Source organism: Trichosurus vulpecula, chromosome 5 (assembly GCF_011100635.1).
Source record: "Trichosurus vulpecula isolate mTriVul1 chromosome 5, mTriVul1.pri, whole genome shotgun sequence".
NCBI classification, from domain to species: Eukaryota; Metazoa; Chordata; class Mammalia; order Diprotodontia; family Phalangeridae; genus Trichosurus; species Trichosurus vulpecula.
Genome location: NC_050577.1, coordinates 235,350,550 through 235,372,091, shown reverse-complemented (window position 1 = coordinate 235,372,091; position 21,542 = coordinate 235,350,550). Strand labels below are relative to the sequence as shown.

General features: G+C 37.3%; 1 protein-coding gene across 1 annotated transcript in view; it reads right to left on the bottom strand.

The window, feature by feature from the left end:
* Positions 1 to 21,542, bottom strand: part of PPFIA2 (PTPRF interacting protein alpha 2) — a 420,320-nt gene that overhangs the window by 104,704 nt on the left and 294,074 nt on the right. Inside the window, 6 exon segments of the mRNA XM_036759390.1 lie at positions 3,102 to 3,322; positions 5,242 to 5,377; positions 13,255 to 13,346; positions 15,033 to 15,095; positions 18,367 to 18,498; positions 18,817 to 18,900. Of these exon segments, the coding sequence (XP_036615285.1) occupies positions 3,102 to 3,322; positions 5,242 to 5,377; positions 13,255 to 13,346; positions 15,033 to 15,095; positions 18,367 to 18,498; positions 18,817 to 18,900 (728 nt within the window).

Sequence of the window (21,542 nt, the reverse complement as noted above, 5' to 3'; positions counted from 1 at the left end):
TCCCACTAGATGAGGCATTTGCCTCAGGCCATAAGCCTTTCATTATTGCTAGGCCCAAATCTCTAGGCTAGGTTACTCTTAAACTAGCCTAGCCCTCCATTGTCTGGCTAGTTTCCACCCCTGATCCTATCAAAGTGTCTATTCCTCCAATCTGTTACCCTTAAACTAGCCTAGCCCTACATTATCTCCAGGTAGCCTTCAGCTGCTTCCCACCCTTAATCCCATTCTCTTGATTCCTGGTGTCTGACCTCATTCCAGCCCCATTAAGCTCCTCCTCAACACCCTCCCTACACCCCTCCTCCCATCACCCCAGGACCACCCTAGATTCCTCCTACAATCTTTGTGTATATAAATTCCATCTTGCCTCCATGAAGGTGTTCAGATTCCATCTACCTCAGATGGAATCTGGCCCACTTGTGAAAACGAGAGTCACAAAGGGTAAGATTTCTTAAGACTACCCATTATGGTGAATCTGTAATAAACTTTGTTTCTCTTTGGCTGTGAGAAGGCTTGAGCTGAATTCATTAGAGCAGGACCCAGCATGTCGGTATTTTGGGGTCCTGACCACCCCTAAAAGCATATAGTTCCCTGACCTCTTCAAGGCCTGATTTGAGCTCAAGAAGAAGAGTCTTCCTGAGTCCAGACCCAGCACTCTATTCCATTATGCCACTTTGCTGCCCATCCTAAATCAACCCCTTGCTCTCTTCTTTATAACCTAATTGTCAGGATCTATTGGAGTGGTCCAAAGACAGATGTCAGGATCTTACAGATAGTTTAGCCCTTAGTACAGTGCTTGGCAAATAGTAAGTGATTAAAACATAATTTTCATTCATTTATTCATTGCATTCCAAATGGCCTCTACTGCAATACTTGCCAAGAAGAGGAAGGCTCATACTATTAGGTGGTAGTCCCCTACTAATGGGAACCAATATAGCATATTTTTATCTAAGGTTGCTCTTCCATGCCAACCTCTCCTGAAGCAATGTGAGTTGTGGAATGTTGTGTCTGTCACACAACCTAGGTTCAAATCCTACTCTAAATACTTGTAGCTTTGCACAGATTACTTAACCTCTATTTGCCTTATTTATAAAATGATGGGGGTGGTGTTTAAAATTTCTTCTAGCTCTAAATACTTGAACCTACGAACCACACCCTATCCATCCTGAGTCATGAATGCCAATCCCTCTACTATCACTGACACACTCAAAACACCCCTATGTCCATTTTTCAAAGAATGGCATATAGCAAATCTACAAACCTAAGATCTTTTACAAAACAAAAGATACTAGCCAAAAAAGCTAATCCTAAGTGGATATCTTGATAATCAAACAGATTATATATTTACCTTGGCCCTTTGTAACAACAATGTGGCTTGCCACTACTGTGGCTGCATAAGACCAACAATACCAGCACACAGAATAGCTGCCAGCACAGGTTCTTTGATCTGCTTTTCTAAGGAAAGCAACCTTAAAGGGTTAACAATCTCATTTTAATCAAACATAGGTATACCATTAACTTAGTTCAGGGGGGAAAGCCAGCACCCTGAACTTCAGAGAAAATACAAACAGAAATTACAAACAGAGACAATATAAACAGATCAAATAAACACAAATCAGTCTGTCCATAGCAATACATAGTTACCAGAGAGAAGCACCAACATCTGGGTGTTCAAAGCCGAGGGGCTCCTTAGCAAGGGCTACCCAGAGTCTCACCTGGTTAAATCACACAACACTCTTCCAATGAGTAAGAGTCCCAAAACAAAACTCCAACCTCAGAGGTCTTATACCCTATTCAGGGCCCTGAGGGTTCACAGCAGACTTAGCAAAAAGGGGGCATGGGGCCTGGGGCTTTCTTGTTTCTTAAGCAGGTCAAAGACTCTTGACTCAAAGTAACAAAAGACAACAAAAAGTCTACTTTGTTTGCCATTACATTTGAAAGGCAAGACTCATGAAAGATACTTGATTACCTTAGCATTCTAAAAGAGAAAACAAAAATTCCCACCCTAATTACCATAACACCATTCAATAACAAAAAAAGCATTAATGCTACTTAAGATGCAAATATCCTTATGAACATATTGTACTCAATGGATGTACATATTTCAGAGTTACAGATATTGTCTCTTTCTGGTCAATGATTTCAAAAATACACATTTTGATAATATAAATATATTGTCAGCAATGAGTCTTTACCTAAAATTTTAAGAGAAAAAAAATCATTTTTAGAAAGGAGTAAAACAGCTATGTGAGAATGTATGAAGCAAACTAAATTTTTATTGCAGTCTACATTCCTAAAACCTCAAGATTTAGTTACAACTACTTTCCCCCACTTTAAATTTAGGAGTTTCTAGTAGACAAATCGAGTAGTTCTATTTGTAGTCTCACAAAATTGGGACTATGGGAATAAGCTGAGGGCCAAACAAACACTGATACTAGTTGGTTGGTTATTCTCCCTCTGCCACAGGTTTCTGGCTAGACCAGGCAAATAGAGAATGAGATGAACTGACTTTCATCCATATAGCCAACCAAACACCCATCCACCCATCCATCCATCCATCCATCCATCCTCCATCCATCTTATTTTCCAATTTTCAGAGATAGAAGGGATTGCAAACTCGTTGAACATTCTAGGGTGATCAAAATAATTAGCTAAACTTAAAAATGGAAATTGGAGAAGCAAACAAGAACACTTTCTAGTTGCCCTACTAAAGAACACAGAAGATAAAATCTGCCCTGAAAAATCCTCTTGGGACACAAATAGAGGTTGCCAAAAGCTGGGATTGTCTCAATAAAATCAACATGTTTGGTGATGTTTCCTTAAGCTCTTAAAATTGTCTCATGGTTCTTTCTACTATATCACACTTCTGCTTAAGGAAACATTAAGAAATAAAACTACTGAATTTATAATGAGACATTTAATTGAGATTTTTAGTTGACATGAGGAAGGTGCCAGTGAGGAACTCTGTATGATAAGTAAAGGCTCCATATTTCTTCTAAATATTCAAAATATAAAGTACAGGATAGAGACTTATTAGTTGAAACCTCATTCAGGATCAGGCTAGAAGCTAGCCTAAACCAAAATGAAAAGAAGCCAACACTCACCTGATTTCTTTATTTATTGCATCTAATTGTTCTTGAAGCATCATGGCTAGAGTCTGGGCATCAGAATGGCCGCTTGGGGACAGAAGATCCATTGAGCTAAAAATAGTTTCTCTATCATCATCATCAATATCAGACATTTCAGTGTCACTTTCAAAATGGTGGCTGCTCAGGACTCCCATTTGCTGAGTTCTGTTCCACTCGTGGTCCCCAAGTGATTTCACCTAAAGAGCAAGTCAAACAACGTACAATCTGTATAAGGCATCTTCCAAAATACTGAACATTTTTTTTCCCCTTCACAGAGAAATAGGATTTTGTTAATGATTTGGGAAAAAGAGAAAGAGAATGGCAGAAGTCTAAGTAAATGAGACAACAAAGGTCATTCCTTTGACATCTAATTAGCAACATATTGTCAAGGTCTATATCCTATTTGTTTAATATAAATGAAAATCGCAAACTTTGTTTTTCCTTATGATTTCTAGTACAATTTAGAATTGAGGCAGCACTGGATGAGAGACTGAAAACTTCAATACAAGAGGTGCAGAGCTGATTCTTTTATTTTTTTGAGCTGTTGTTCCTTCTGTGATTTTCCTAGCCTGCCCTTGTTAATTTGCTTAAGCCTATAGCATGCTTATTTGTCTGGCTAAGGTAACTTAATTTCATAGACTAGGTCTGTTGTATGGATAAGACCACTTGCCATCCAAATAGGGACACCAGGGCAGTCACTTCTAATTCCAGATTTGCTGCTCTCCCTTAATCCTTTTATAGATGAGTCCTGTGCTTAAAATGGGAATAGAACAACTAAATTTAAGCCAGCTGTTTAAAAAAAAAAAAAAACCTCAGTCATAGGAGGAACTCCTATAGCCTTTCTAAAATCTTAGCCTCTGGTGTCAAAACTGTGTACTACTGGTTTCGAGGAGAACAGATGCTTACATATAGCATTTTCTTCCTGATTTCTTAGTTCCCTGATTAATGTGCAAAGTCTTATGGAATACTGATCTCTATGTACTGGAAAAGCTCACAATGTATGAGCTATAATACTGAATGGAATAGATAATTATAGCAACAGTATAATCTAGCATATACACTCACCAGGAATTCCAGTCAAATTCAAAATAGTTAATGACTTGACAATTTCCTCCAAAATATTATTAATGTACATATATATGTTGAATGACACTCTTCCATTATAAAATAGTGAGAACAGGACTAGAGTCTAGACCCTGGGGGAGGAAGACTCACTTATTACCCAAGCAGGCCAGAATGTCTTCTGCAACTTATAGTTGGGGGAATTGCTTGGAGCAGTGGTGTCAAACTCAGATGGAAACAGGGATCACTGATCCATGCACAAGAGGCTGCATATTGATTTAGTTTTAAAATATATTATTTATGTCTTACTGTATTTTGTTAAATATTTCCAAATTACACTTGAATCTGGCTTGGGCAGTATTTTGGGCCATGTTTTGTTAGGCCACCTCTGGCCTAGAAAAGAGAGAAGTTAAGGGACCCTTCCAGGGTCACTCAGCCAGTCAGTGTTAGGGCAATACATGAACTCCAGTCTTGAGAAGGCTTTGAGTCCAGCTTTCTATTCACTACAACTGGTTTCCTTCTGACAAATCTATGAGTCATATGATATTGGAAATGAACAGGACCTTCCAGGCCGCTGAGTTCAGCCTCTGAATTTTATACCTGAGGAAGCTGACAAGAAAGGAGGTATGATGACTTACCCTAGGTCACACAGCCAATAAGGGATACTGCCAAGACATATACTCAGCATTTTGGAAAGAAGTATGGTGTAATGGATGGGTTATTTGACTTAGACTCTGGAAGACCTGGAGTCCAATCCTACTTAGACATTTAGTAGTTGTGTGGCCCTAGGTAAATCACTTAAATTCTGTTGGCTCACCTTCCTCATCTGTCAAATAAAGGGGTTGAACTTAACCGCCTCTAGCCTATAAAAATGGAGCTACAGCCCTCTGATTGGGGCAATAGTTTCTTCCAATTCCCAATCTAAAACACCATCCTTCTGTATCACACATAACACCAATGGTGATGTCCACTGGAATTTAATGTTTTCAGTTCCAAGACTAGCAATGAAGGAGAGGGTAGTATCACCAAAGAACCGAAAAGTACAAAGATTAACCTTCGGTTCATCTCTTCGGACTCCCATACGGCCTCTCCTGGGTCTTCTTATGACCTTAGTTGACCTGTAGTCAGATTGGCTGTCCACAAGAGAACCTACAGAATACCGAAGTTCTGTTGAGGTATCCAAGTGTGTCCTATGGGGAGGAAAAAGGCATCAAGTAAATTCAAATGTCAAATAAAATTCAAATAGTGAATCACTGACCATCACTGAAGAGTTGGTCAACAGAATATCATCTTCCATGGGAATAAATCAGGCATTTGTGAAAGCAGAATTAAGTACTTTATGCCTCCTTGGTTGTGGTTGTTGTTTTTTTTTTTTCCGTTGTATCCAACTTTATGACCCTATTTGGGATTTTCTTGGCAAAGTAGTTTGCCATTTCCTTCTGCAGTTCATCTTACAGATGAGGAAACTGAGGCAAACAGGGTGAAGTGACTTGTCCAGGGTCACACAGCTAGTAAGTGTCTGAGGCCAGATTTGAACTCAGGAAGATGAGTCTTCTTGACTCCAGGCCTGGCACTCTATCTACTCTGCCACCCTGATACCATTCAGTAAGTTACCATTTCATTGAACTAAACGGTTTATTTAGGAGTGTCCAGTATATAGGAGATTATCTGAAGAAAATAAACACAGTGGTGGGGCTTAAGATTGATTCTGATTGATTTAATGACTTAACATATTATTATAACTCACAGACTTTTTCCCTGACCACATGCTGTTGTGGTAGACAGCAAAAACATTTTTTTTGTCATCAGAAAGGTTAAGTGACTCACCCAATATAAGAGAACTAGTAAATGCTGGAGTAGGGATTTGAATCCACATCAATTGACATCAATACCAGTATTAAATTGGCTTTGCCACGCTGCCTCTTTGAAGATTAAATATAGATTCTACTTGTAACAAACTTATTCCCAGGGAATACTTTCTGTATAGTCATTCAACTATCAAATAAAAGACATTTAATCTCTTGGATTTGAGAATGAAAATGTAAATATAAAAATGCAAAGCAGACTAAAAGGTCTGAAAGTTATTACTTTTGTTTTAAATAAAAATATTTTAGTATAAACTTATTCAGAAATAAATATCTTTGGTTTAAGCTTTTCCTGAATTTAATAGTTAAGTAAATATAATTATTTTAAACTTACTGAAAAGGAAACTCACCTTTCCATAGCATATCATGCTTAACTGACTGGTGGATTTGGGGAAAAATCTAAAGAGAAACCCCAAGATTTGGGGTAGGTAGGAGCAGCTACTTGTGTTGGAGGATAGAGCCAACACACCAACACAAGGACAGATCATTAATAATGAAGGCCCAAAATATTTGTGATTCTCATAGGATCAACAGATCTAGAGCAGGAAGGGTCCTCAGAGGCCATCTAATAAAACCTTTATCATTGTATAGATAAAGAAGCTGAGGATAAGGAAGGTTAAGTGACTTGGCCACATCACACAGGTAATAAACATAATAACCAGAAGCCACATCAACAGTCAAAAATTTATTAGCTGATTAGAAATGTTCACCATGTAAGCATAATGCAATGATAATAGCTTCTTTTGAGTAAGAATATTATTTTAATATTATTTAAACATCTCTGTGACTTTGCCAAAGGCTGTGCCCATTCCTAGAATGCACTTTCTCCTCACCCTTCTGTATCTTGGAATATTTCATTTCATTCAAGACTCCCCAGCTTCAGGGCGCCTCCCAGAGAAGGGATTCTTAACTTTTGTCATGTCATGAACTCCTGGGCTGTTTGGTAAAAGCCAAGGACCCCTTCTCAGAATAACACCCTTAAATGCATAAAACCAAAACACATAGTATTGCAAAGGAAACAAATCATAGTGAAATGCTGTTATCAACATATCTGAAAAGTAAGTTAAAAGACCCAGCTTAAGAACCCCTATAAAGGAAGTCTTTGTTGATCCCTCAAGCTACTAGTGTTCTAGCCTTCTTGAAATCATTTGTATATATTTGATTGTCAAAGGATCACAGAAAGGGTTTCAAAGCCTCTATGCCTCAGTCTTCCCACCTGGAAAATGTGGGGTTTGATTTGATGGCTTCCAAGGTTGCTTTGGGCTATTATTCTATACCTATGATCTTATTCATCCCCCTCATTTTTATAGACCAGGAAACTGAGGCCTCATTCATATACATTCTCTTTCTTTCAAATAGAGTGTAAGCATCCTGGGGATATGGGCCATTTCATTTTTGTCTGTGTATCTCCAATGCTTAGCTCAGTCCCTTATGTTTTTTTTTCTTTTTTTTTTTCTTTTTTTGCAGACCTATGTTTTCATTATTAGAGGAATTCCTTGTTGGAAACCTCTCTCTATCATTAGATATCACCCTTCTCCAACTTATAGTCTGGGAAAGCTGCCTTGACCAGAGCAGATGTTTATTACATGATGTTTAATTATTGAATAATACCATTCTGTAACTAGATATATTAGTAGACTTGGAATCAGGAAGACCTGAGTTCAAATACTGCCTTAGATACTTATTAACTGGGCAAGTTAATTTCTCCTCTCTCTACCTCAGTTTCCCCAAAAGTAAAATAAGGAAGATAATACAGCTCCTCCTTCACAGGGTTATTATGAAGATCAAATGAGATAACATTATGTAAAACTCTTTGCAAACCTCAAATGCATATTATCATCATTAAGAAACAGACTCAGGCATAAAACTGGATATTACTGAAACAGAAGGCTTTAGCTATTCCTAAAGAAGGTTCTTTCCCACATAAGTCAAATAAGTCATTAAAACGGCCTATGAGAAGCTCCAAGTTGCTCTTTTATATTCATTGGTTTTATTTATATTTAATTTAAGCTGCTCAGATCTCCCTCATTTTCATTGTTAGATTTCAACAGGACCAGAAAATGGTGGGGAAAAAATGCTAAAGTTTTCTGTGGTCAAAATGATCTCTTCCAATATTAGCTATAATTGAACTGAAAATCACATCTGAATACCCTCAGTATATCTGGAATGGTCCCTGTTATATATTTTTTTTTACTCTTTACTGCATCCCACTTATTTAAAAATATATTTTCAGCCTGTTCAATTGAGACAGCTAAGAAAAGCTTGCAATCAGCTTTAAATGGTTCTTCTTTAAAGGTTTGCTGCATGGTTTAAAATCATCATTTTTCTATTCTAAAAAATAAAATGGATTATTTTTTCCTCTTTTAATCTTTTCTTTTAGTTTTTTGATAAGAAGGGAGCCCAAGGACAGGAAGGCTTGGCTTCTTTGATCATAAAAGCTGATTATGGGCCTTGAAGCTTTGGCATAATTCCAAGTTGAACCTACCCATTAAGAAGACCACACTGACTTACTGTACAGACTGCAATACAAGAACAAGGCAATCAACATCCTGGAAAGGCTTTACTGGTCCATGTATATACTTTGCACTCAGCAGAGTCCTAATTTATAGGAACACAGCTGAAGAAATTCTGCTGCCCTTCAGCTGTATTTATACCTGGGATAGTTATTCCAATTGCTTTTACCTTCCAAAAAAGTAAGGAAAAAAATGACCTAACTCACCCTTATCAACGGCTTATATAAACCTCTGAATAGGCAAACTCAATATTTGCCTTGGTTCATCAGTAAACGTATGATTTCACTTTAGAAGGAATTTCAAAAATGAATGTTTATTATTCATATTTTTGATGGGAAGTGTAACAATGTTGTTGTTGAGTCATTTAAGTCATGTCCAACTCTTAGTGACCCCATCTGGGGTTTTCTTGGAAAAGAAACTGGAGTGTTCTGCCATTTCCTTCTCCAGCTCATTTGACAGATGAGGAAACTGAGGCAAACAGGGTTAAGTGACTTGCCTAGGGTCATGTAGCTAGTAAGTGTCTGAAGCTGTTGAACTCAGATCTCCCTGACTTCAGGTCTGGTGCTCCATCCACTGAACCACCTCCCAGACCCATTATATCAATGGTAGTCTTAGCTAAAAGCCGTTCTTGATGAACTCTGTTTTATTTATTTCTGTTCTTATTACTTTCTGGACTCCTTCAAATGTTTCTGAAGTTAGAATCGATGATGAAATTGACAGGAACACGAAACAATACAAATGAAGAAAATGTGAAGAAAATGATATTTATGTAGTAAATATGTGATGAAGAAAATGATATTTACATAGTAACAGTACAACACACAAAACGATGATGACTGTTAAACTTCAGTCATGTTTGTTTTGTCTTTACATTTTACACTGTAATAAAGGGAAGAGAGTTCCAACACATATTAGAAATCTTTCCTTTCAAAATAATTTATGCCACTAACATCTTTTTTGTTGTTGTCATTGAGGGTGTGGTGTGGCATTGTGGCATATGGGGTGCTAGGTTTGGAGTCAGGAGGACCTGGGTTCAAATTCAGCCTCTGCCAATTACAAGCTGAATGACCTTGGGCAAATCACTTAACCTTGCTAATTCCTAGTTTGGACTTAATGGCATCTAAATTTCCTTCTAGCTGTAAATCTAAGATTTCATGATCCCAAATAGAAATTTTCTTTGACATTTTCATTTGGAAAAAGATACCATAGGCATCTTAAACTCAAAAATGTCCAAAAAAACCCCCCAAAATAATGAATAATTTTTCTTCCTTCTCCTACAGTCTCTCTTTTGGGTTTTCATGATGCTACTCTCTTGGTTCTCTTCCTGTCTTTATGTTACTTCTCTGGTTTCTTTGCTGGCTCATCGTTCATATTCTTTGTCACCTCTACTATCTATGATCCCAAAGTCTTTTTCATGGGCCCTGTCCCCTTATTTCTCTACCCTCACTCACTTACTTCATGGTCTTTTACAGGTTTAATTATCATGTCTATGCAGATGACTCCTAAGTTTATATATTCAGGACCAATCTCTATCCTCATTTCAATATTAACTGTCTAGAGGACATTTTGAACTGCAAGTCTTACAACCATCTAAACCCAACATGTTTTCATTTATTATCTCTTCTACCAAACACTCCCATATTTCCAGACTGCCTTATTTCTGTTGAAGTGACTGAAGAGCCACCCAGATTTATAACCTCAGAGTCATCCCTAGCTCCTCATTCTCCTCTGCCCCACTTATTTAATGAATAGACAACTCTCATCATTCTATCTTGCAAGGACACTTCACATATGTCCCCTCTGTACTGCATATGGAGCAACCACCCTAGTTCCGACCCCCATTTCTTCTTGCTTGGAATCTATAAAAGCTTCTAAATTGGTCTCCTTGCCTTGAATCTCTCCCTTCTCCAAGCCACAACTGTCAAAGTGATATTCCAAAAGTACAGGCATTTCTATGTCACACCTGTATCCAATAAATTCCAATGTCTCTCAGTTCCAGGATCAAGTATGAATTTGTTTGACTTTTAAAACAACCTATCCTCCAATTCATTTTTCTGCCTTCATTACATATTCTTCTCCTTCCTCTACTCTGTCTACACAAACTGCCCTCCTTTTGTTCATTACCCAATATCAATTTCATCTCCTGTCTCTCTGTAGCTTTGTCCAGGTAGTACCCTTATGTCAAGAATATAATCTCTCTTCCCTTCTGCCTGTGAGAATCCCTAGTTTCTTTTAAAGCTCAACTTCCTTAATAACTCAAAAAACTTTCTGGATTCCCCTCCTGTCTCTACCACAAAATTACCTCGTTCCTTTGATTTTTTTTTTTGTATATTATTATATGGTGTTACCTCAATAGATTATAAAAGTTCAAGGTGGATAGGGATAGTTTCATCTAGGAAAATAGTTTCATCTAGGAACATAGTAGGCACCTGATAAATGTTTATTGATTGACTGGCTCTCCTCTACAAAGTACTGTCCTGAGGCCTAATTGCTACACAAAGGTGGTATCCATTTTTCAAAGGTTATACCAGCAACACATATACATTGGCAGTTTGCACAATGCAAGGGATGTTGTCCGTATGGTCTCAGCAACAAATGAAATCTGTTTTTCCAAGGACCAAAGTAGCTCATTATGGATAGGCATATCACCATCTGGTGATGCATAAATTTCTTTCTCTAGGTAGGATAACCCAAAAGACAAAACACAATGCATCGACTTTCAATTTTGCAATGATGGTGGGAAAGGGGGAAAAGGGACCTAACATAAATGAACTTTAATTTGATTCTAAATGAGAGATTTTTGTCCAGTGACCAAAAATGAGACATACTCATTAAAGGCACTTGACTGCCTTAGCCATCCAGAAGAGAAGACAAAAAAAGCCCCACCCTTCTTACCATAACAAGGCTTCACCAGATTGTGACAAAAAAAGTTTCGTTTTTTTTAAGTGACTTTTAGTACTTTAATGAGTCTTGCCTTTGTTTGAATGGGGCAGGTAAAGTGGGACCTTTTGTTGTCTTTTTTTTTTTGGAGTGCTTCTCAGCACTAAGGCAATTGGGAGTCACTGATTAGGAACAATGTATATGATGTGGTGCTAGTGATTGAAGAACTTTCCCATACCCTAAATCCTAACTAGGCCCTGAGCCCCCAGAGCCCTGAACAGGGTATATGTGCTTAAAGGTTGGCCTTTCACCTTTGGGGGCACACTCATTGAAAGAGTATTGGTTTGGAGATACTGGGTAGCCATTGGAGCCCCCTGCCCCACTCCTCCCTGCCTTTGAAAAACCCAGGTGTTGTTGCTTCTCTGTCTGGTAACTATGTATGCTACGGTCAGGCAGAAATCTGTCCGTTGATCTGTTTCTATTGTCTCTGTTTGTAATTTCTGTATTTGCTCTGAAGTTCAGGGTGTTGGCTTTTTCCCCTGAACTAAGCAAAATATATATATATATGTGTATGTGTGTGTGTGTGTGTGTGTGTGTGTGTGTATGTGTATATGTGTATATGTATATATGTGTATATATATATGTGTGTGTGTATGTGTATATGCATATATGTGTATATGTATATATAGTATATATGTATACACATATATATGTATATACATATATATATGCACATATATGTATATACATATATATATATATATATTCAATTAAAGTAAGATTGTTAACCCCTTAAAGTTGCTTTCCTTAGAAAAGCAGATCAAAGAACTTGTGCTAGCAGCCCTCCTGTGAGCTCTTGTCCTTGGTCTTACACAGCCATGCTAGTGATAAGTAGCACTGTTATTACAAGCCTATAGACTTGCAGAATAATGTTTTAAATGGATAAAATATAATACAGAGGATGGCTAAAGAAGCCAGTTATAGTGAAATGCAATTATTAAGAAAAGAGTAAATCAAGAACACTAGGTTAACAACCCCTGCATTTGAGGCAATTAAGACAAGGTAAGTTATTTTACATGTAATACTTCTCATCAGAGAGGTTCAAAGTGCTAGGAGTGTTTATAGAAGACATGAAGAAAGGCTTCATCAAATAGCTGAGCTTTGGAGTGCTCAATCTCTGTGAAACAGTATCAGCTTTCCAAGCAGCATATTTCTGAGTAATATAAATCCTAATACAAGCCATCGATAAAATCATGCTTATGTTTTAGCCAAAGATGTATAGCTTTAGATGAGACATAAAGTAACAATAATGCATGCTATAATAAAAATATATTGGAATCCCAACATTTAATTATTATTTCTCTAAAGAAGTAGAGGAATGCAGAGCTGAGTGCCTGTAGCTCCATTTAGATAAAGGTGCTTTTGATTTTCTTCAAGCATGATAGATTTAACCTCTTTGCAGACATTTCAACTGTTTCATTCAAGAAGCTATTTATTTTGGTATATAGACCTGCAAATCAGCTTAAAAAGTGAATGAACAGAAGACCATCAAAGAAAGGTGTGTGCTATTTTGTCTAGGGAAGTTTTTTTTTTTAACTAATATGCTTTAAAATGTAAAAGTTTTATGTTCTATGTTGAGTGTAACAGGCATAAATGGGATTAAAATATGGTAGAATAATCATTTATCAATTCAGCATTTTGGTGTTTTGTGGTTTGGGGAAGTAGCAACAAGACAGCCATATATAGCCATAAAAAAAAATTTTGATGCTCATTTGTAATAAACTAGATCAGCTTTTATTTAGAAATTACCTTGATATTGTGGGTTCAATCAAAGAGCCAGTTCTTATCTTCAATTGGTCTAGTTCTGACCTCAGCTTTTCAATTTCTTCTGCTAATCTTTCCTAAAGATCAAAGAAACATTACCGAGACACTATGTACATTCCATAATATCAATCTGCAAATTAACAATTCAAATTCCTGCTTCATTACTCCTGAAAACAGACATTTGGCAAGCAGACTGTACAGCATGGCAGTTCAGTAATGAGAATTAGTTTTTCATAAGCAGGAAGACATAGAGACAAAATGTATCATACCCTTTAACTGCCCCCTCTCCAGCTAAAGATGATCTCTTCTTTCCTCATGTTTCTTATCTCTTTTCTTTTTTGTCTGTTACAATCTGTTACATGCTGCATTGCAGAATTATCCTTAGCATCAGGCACAACCTGGGTTTTGTGCCTGGGTCCATAAGGGAAAGGTGTTGTGTGTTTTCCTCATGGTAGACATCCACTGGGCACATGCCACCTGGCATAACTGCCCCTCCCCCGCATTCCTGTCCTTCACTTGGTCCAAGATTCCCATCTCTGAGGGTCCCATTGTTATTACCGCCTTCTCCTAGGGCCCCACTTTCATTGCTGTTGCTCAAGCACACCGGAACGTAAGCAGGGTGATGGGAAGAGAGAAACTCCCGGGGTCATTGCTGAGAGATACCTGGCACACAGCATCATTGGTGCTAGGTGTCCTAAGTAATTGCTGTCACTGATGTCCTTATCTCAGCAATGCAATACAGGACATTGGTGACAGCAATTATTTAGGACACCTAGTACCAGTGATGCTGTGAGCCAGGTATATCTCAGCAATGGCCCTGGGGGTTTCTCCCTTCTCATCACCCTTGATGATTTTGCCTCAGGTGCGGAAATACATTGTGATGGTTCTGCTCCCTTCTGTCTTTGGTAGTTTTGTACTTGTCCTTTATCACATAAGGCATTTGATTTTAAGCTCCATGAGAGCAGTAGCTAAGTCATGTGAGTCACTTTTACCCCCAGGCATGGAAGTCATCCTACGTTTTAAAGACTATGAAATTAAGAGTGTGAGGTCTGAAGATTTCAACCTCATTGGAAAGGCAGACTATGTCTGATGTCTGAGGACCAGCCTACCTGAGCAATGTGAAATTTATTATAACAAATTGGCTTGTAAAAGATGAATTCTTTTGGCTGTGGTAAACCACAGTGACTTTTATTACATTATCTTAATTATTCATAGGTCTCTTTGGACTACCCTATATTTTTCTATGGTACCAACATTCTTTCTCTAACCAGGGCTCAAAACTTCCATGTCCCTTTCCTTCTCTCCACTTATCTAAATGTTTTCTTTCCTTGAAGGCTTGAGTCAAGTCCTCTCTTGTCTGTGAAGCCTTCCTCAATTTTATTTAGCCCTTACTAATGTCTCCCACAGCTGAATTCATGATACAGTCTTTATCGCCTACATAAGGCTTTTGGCACAGTCCATCAATCAAGCAACAAACATTTATTAAGCACCTATTATATGTGTAATATATATTAGCTTGGATTGCTATATGTATATATCCTGTATTCCCTACAATGCAGGTTTCTTGAGGGAGACAAGGTTTAGGTATCACATCTCATTTTATCATCTTTTATAAGCACAATGCCTTCCATATATCAAGTGCTCAATAAATGTTTGCTGGTACTGATACTACTGATTCATTCCATCTATTTCATATCAATAATACTTTTTTAAAAACACATGTGATTGCTATAGGTGACAAAATGTAAACTTTTCCATACTACCTTATCATGCAAAGATTCTTCAAGATTCTTTCTGAAACTTTCAGATTCTTGAATTAACACATTCTAGGGGAAAAACAGATGTGACATCAATTGAACAACATGAAAACAATATATATGTAAAGCAAATGTCCATTTTTAGTAAATTAAGTCACAATTTTCTTCATAAACATAGATTCCTTAAAACAGATATCTTCACATTTTGGGAAATGTAAAATTGAAACTCTGGTAGCTTAGCTTGGAAAATTCAGAGAGAGAGAACAGAATGAAAACATTTTTTTTAAGGTGTTAATCATTTTCTGCTTGTTTCATTCAGACCACACATTTGAGAGGAAATAAATATGTCTCTTTTACATCTTAAGAGGAACAACAACAAGAAAAAGAAAGTTTCTAAAAGGATTTCTATTCCTTGGCTAACATTAATTGATAAATCTCTATTAAAATGTATAATATGTATATATATATATATAAACAAAAAATTAGATAGAAACAGGTAGATAGAGATGATATAGAGATAAAGATAGGTAGATGGACAGACAGAAAGATATATATATATATATACAGGGAGAGAGAGAGAGAGAGAGAGAGAGAGAGAGAGAGAGAGAGAGAGAGAGAGAGACAGACAGACACTAGACCCATGATTTCTTTCATGTAGCAAGCTAAAAACTTTCTTTATCAATCCAGGATGGCACTTTTCCCTCTAACTTACAGTCTTACTGAATTGCCCAAGGCACTGACGCTTATGTGACTTGCTCAGGGTCACAAACCTTGCATACGTTACTTGGGAGGAACTGAAACCAGGCTTTCCTGGCTTCTCTTTAGGCTGGCTCTTTAGTCACCATATGAACAAAAACTTTTACAATTGCAGAACTTTCTTGTGAAAAGATGAGCTCTTTATTCAAGCAGAACTTTGACAATGATAGAAATAAGTTGCACTATAGAATATCATATCCATCTTTGGGATAAAAGAATGGCTATGACTGAAAGCAAGCACTATGCCTTTTCCAAACTACTGATGCAGTTGGTGGCACAGTAGATAAAGGAGTGGGCCTGGAGTCAGGAAGATGAGTTTAGACACTAACCAGTTGGGTGACCTTGGACAAATCGTTTAACCCCTCTGTGCCTCAGTTTCCTCATCTATAAAATGGGGGTAATAAAAGCACCTATCTTCCATGGTTGTTGTGAGGTTCAAACAAGATAATAACTATAAAATACACAGCATGTGTCTGGCACATAGTACATGCTATATAAACGTCAGCTACTACTACTGCTGCTGCTGCTGCTGCTGCTGCTGCTGCTGCTGCTGCTGCTACAAATAATTTTAATTTCTTTTTAAAAAATTATTTTTCAAGAACAGCAGAAGAAAAAAAGTGGGATTACTTAAGAGACAAATTTAGTGACCACAATTACACATGGGCAAAACAAATCAACTTTGGGAGTGGTGTAGGATAACAGATATACAGATCAGAAGGCCTGGATTACATGGACCTACAACTAGAAGGGACTTAAGAGTCCAATTAGTCCAAACCCTTTTAATGTAACGATGAAGAAACTGAGGCAGGGAGGTAATGTACCATGCCCAAGGTCAGATAGGTAAAAGCAGAAGAAGTAGAAATTAAAGTCTGGAGTTTTCTGACTCTGGAGCCAATGTTCTATCTACTGTATCACCTCTCTAGATGATAATAAAATTTTTTTAATGTCCAAATGACATTTTCAATCAAAAATTCTGTTTTTTTATTGGTCTATTTGGCTGTTGCAAAGGTGGGTAGATGCCCAAGCTCAAGTTTTAATAAGTAGTTAGACAGAATTGTCAAGATGGTTTTTCAGCCTGGGCTTATCTATCCCTATATATGTATGTATATAGATATATCTATCTCCCTCTCCCTCTACTCTTCTTTCCCTCCCTCTACCACCCCCCATCCTGTTTTGGGTACTCTGGATTTAGGTACTTGTTCCCTGAGAGGGAATCTCCTACATACCAACCATGCATATGATTATAAATCTTACAGCACTAGGAAGTAACACATCTAGTCAAAAGCAGAATGATACACTGCTGAACAGCAGATGTAGTTTCTTTTAACCCAAGGAGGAAGGCAGCTTCAGAGAGAATGCTCCCTCTGACACCAGAAAAGAAGGCTGGTTACTGACTCCAAAAAGGACCCCCAGGCAATAAAGTACCACCTGTACCAAGTTACCCCTTTCGCCAAATACTGAGGGTGTCCCTGAAGTCTTAGGGCAGTGCTTAAAACTGCCCTAAGACTTTAGGGACACCCTGTATAATTTTCATGTGTGCCTCATTATCACTGTATTCTAAGTTTTATATTCTTCCTAAGGACCTTTTTTTTTTGTGGTAAAGTGCTCTCCCTACCCCATCCCCATGATTTGGAAGGAATGATTTGTATCAGCTCTTCTTATACCATCTTAGTTAATACCTGGAGTAAAAAGCTAATTGAGAAGGGCTGATTGCCAATGGAGGCTTGTGAGCAACAGTACTAGTAATATCCACCCCTTGGAACCCTGAGAGTAGTAGTCAGCCACTCTGGGGATAAACCACCAATGTGTGATAGGAGCTACACCATCTTGGTTAATAATTTTAGTAAAAAGCTAATTGAGGAGAGCTGATTGCCAATGGAGGCTTGTGAGCAACAGTACTAGTAATATTAATCCCCTAGAAATAGTAGTCAGCATCTTCTGGGGAGAGCCAATCATAGTGGCTTAGGGACTGGACCTAAAGAAGAAATCCCAGAGGGAGGGCTATATAAGGATAGACAGAATGAACACAAGGGGAGAAAGGGCATTAGGAGCTGAGGGCATGGCAGGAGGATACAATACTCGAGCTGAGTTCTCAGGAAAATAAGAGATTCCAGAATGGTGACCTAGGGAAGGATTCCAGCCATGGAGGAACATCAGTAAAGAGGTAGAAAAATAGAAGATGGAGGGCCCTGAGTGAAGGACAGCAAGAAGGCCAGGTTTGCTAGACTACAGATGGTAGGAAGGGGATTTGCATATAATAAGTTTGGAAAGAAAAGTATTTTGAAGGATTTTAAAGGTCAAAAATAATTCATATTTTATTCAGGAGGAAATAAGGATCCACTGGAATTTATCAAGCCCAGGAATGAGATGTTTTGACAGATTCCTAAGAAAGAACATGGGTGGTGGATGGTTTGGAACAAGGAAGGGCTTGAGTCAAACAAATTTCTGCAATGAGATACTTAGAAGGAAGTATCTGGACACTAAGCTGGAACCACCCAATGTTTATGCCAATATTAGAGCTGATGACCATCTGGATTTGTATCACTTAAGTGGGATAAACAGATGCCGTTTCAGTTTGTTTTACCTTCTCCTCCAGAGCTGCCATCCTTTCTTTCAAGTGTAGCTGCAGACGTTCATTGGATTCCGTCAAAAGTCGATCTACAGTGTCTGATAACCTTTTGTTGTGTTCTTCATTCATTTTTTCTCTTTGTCTAGCCTTCAGTTAAGGGAGGGAAAAAAAAAAACCCAAAAAGTAACAACAAATGCTGTCAACTTAAATACAAAAAACCATCTTTCTTCAATTTATATTCAAAGATGAAATTTGAGTGGGTTAATTGAAACATTTTTATTGAGTTCCCAAAGTAGATTAAACTTCTCTGTTGATGAAGTTGTCAGGAACTTTTTTTTTCATTAAGATGTATGTAGCCTGCCAAATGTGATTTAATTAAAGCCTACAATCAATAAAGAGCATACTGTGGAATATTAAACCCAGAGATGGTGGGAGGGAGTGGAAAGAGATCTGCAATTCACATACTCTTTGAAGTTCCTGGTTCTTCTCTTCAAGCTGACCTTCCAAATGCCTCATCCTCTCTTCAATGTTACCATGCCTCTCCTCAGCCTGTAAAGAAACAGGATGGGTTAGCCAGAAATGCCACGTTCTCCCAACATTTCATCTAAGGAAATCGAAATAAAACATAAAGCAAGCTACTACCAACTGCAAACTTAGTTTTCAAAATCGAAACTTTGTTTAAAACAGGCAGCTGAACAGCATCGCTTGAAATGTGTCAGCTACAAAGGCCTGTTACATCCAAGCATCAGCAAAACATTGGAGTTGTTTATGAGCAATGAAATCAGCCAAATGTAGCATGCAGACTGTGCAGTTTGAACAGAAACCTGCCATTGGAAAATTTTAAGCTCCTGAAGCACTGAGCTGAACAATGGTTGATTATCAATAACTAAAAAAAAACCATTAAAAACGATTTATAAATGAAAACAAACCAAACAAAAAAAATAAAAACAAAAACAGATGGAGTCTATTTAGCAATAGAAAGTAAAGTCCAGTAGGACTACCTTCCTACGTATGGAGATCAATTCTTGTAGTTTAGCTTCCATAACATATTGATAATCATCAGATGAGGTAGAGGAGGTTGGATCAGACTAACAAGTCAAGGAAAAGGAGAGGGACAAAATTGAAAAAATCAGAACTAAAGGCACACTGAACAGAACACAGCACAGAATGCTTAAAAGAAAAATGTGACTGCAAATTCAATACTTTAATAGACAGAATTTTGTGGAGAGAACTACACAGATATCTAGTGGACACGATGCTGTTGATGTACAGAAATGGAAAACAATGATATGCTAAAAAAAAAAAACCAAAGAAAGCTACTGACCTAAAGATGGTGTTTTAAGGTTAGTGATGATATAGTATATGATACTATAGAGTGAATCAAAGCAACTCTAATAGACTCATGTTATAATTGGAATTATGGGAAACCAAACGCCAGAATATGTCTCAGAGGCTGTTATAGGGTCCTTAGTGGGGAGTAGGCCCCAGTTATTTGGATAGGAATGGAATTAATGAGGTTTAATGTTGTATAAGATACTAATTAAGTGACCCAAGTATAAGAAATTCATAATTTTTTTTTGTTTTTTGGCTATAGCCTCTAATTTTTCAAAATGAAACAAAAAGCTAGGGTATGTAATGTAATAATTTACAAGAAATGAAATGTATTTTAATTGATTCAACAACATAGTTAAGAGGAGAATTCATGAAATGAGTAGAGTTTGGGGCCTTGAATGCACATTATGGCTGTCCATTTGAAATGTAATCTTTGGTTCACTGCTTAAGGTGACATATTGTGATATTTTCCTTTAAAAAAACAAAAAGATGTCAAATTTCATTTTGCTCAGGACACACTGATGCAGTAAGGCTGAGCAAACATGCCCGTAAAACCTACTTAAACACTCCAATGAATAATACGGAAACCAATTGCTACCTTGACTTTGTTGTTCTCAAAATGAGGCCTATTCTTAAAATGAAAACATAATAATAGAACACCTTTGTGCATTATTCTATGCCAGGTGTCTGGAGAGTTCCATCGCTTTACAGGTAAATGCCAGGTTGCCACAGATATAGTGTGTTCAACACATGGAATGCAGCTGAGAGCTGTTTTTTATTAGTACGCTATGTACAAGTTATAGCTATGAATATATTCATAAACACTGTTAGTGAAATAACCACTATAAACCCAAGCAGCCTATGCAGAAAGTTAAAAACAGTAAATAGTTTATCCAAATAATGAACTTTTCCCATCCAAAAGTCAACCTAAAAAGGGAAACATAATAAAGGCATATATCCCTATACATGAATATGTAATGCAGGATTTGGGATGAGATAGTAACCTATTTGAACATGATATCAAGCACAGATGACGTTTTCCTCCACAAAGCACAACATTACTTCAGAATAAACACTTAGCATTTTAATACTGATACAGGTAAGTAAGAGGCAACTCGACATTTGCTGTTTCCAAGATTTTTGCTCTGCTTCTCCTTTCCTTGTTAAAAGAAAACAACAAAGAAAAACATAAAACAAGCAACAAAAAAATTCTCTGTGAAAACTGAATATATGAACCTATTGCATTTACAAAGTTGCAAAGTATACATTTGTCATATAATTGTCAGGATGGGAGGATCTCCATAACTCATGTAGACTTTAATTAAGAATATAGTAAATGAATTGAAGTTTGGGTGACATTTTCAGTTCTACAGATGTAAAAATGTCTTTTAGTCACTAAAAACATCATGTTAAGAGAGTGTTAATAGTTCTAAAAATATCTGAGGGAAAATGTAATTATGCTGAGAAAAAAAAGAAGTGTGAAGGCTTTCAACTTCTGAAATTTTCTTGGTAAAACTAAAGCCTTAAATAGCCTGTGATTTTCTCTTCTTTCCTGTCTTATCTCACAAAACCACATCAGATCAACCTATCAAAAATGTAGCTAGGAATGAGAGAGACACTTCATTAAAACAAGATTTACTGGATGCAGGGAATCTTTTCTGTACATATCTTGCTTTTATATAATTGTTTGCATGTTGTCTCCATTAGATTTCTTCTTGTCGTTTGTCCTTTCTTGAAGAGGGCAGGAAGGTGATGCCATGACTTGCAAGTGAATTGGGTTTAAGTGAGGGAGGGTTGTGCAAAGTCAGCAGCCTCACTTTCTCCTCCAGAGCCATTTAGATCCAGTGCTAAGATATAGA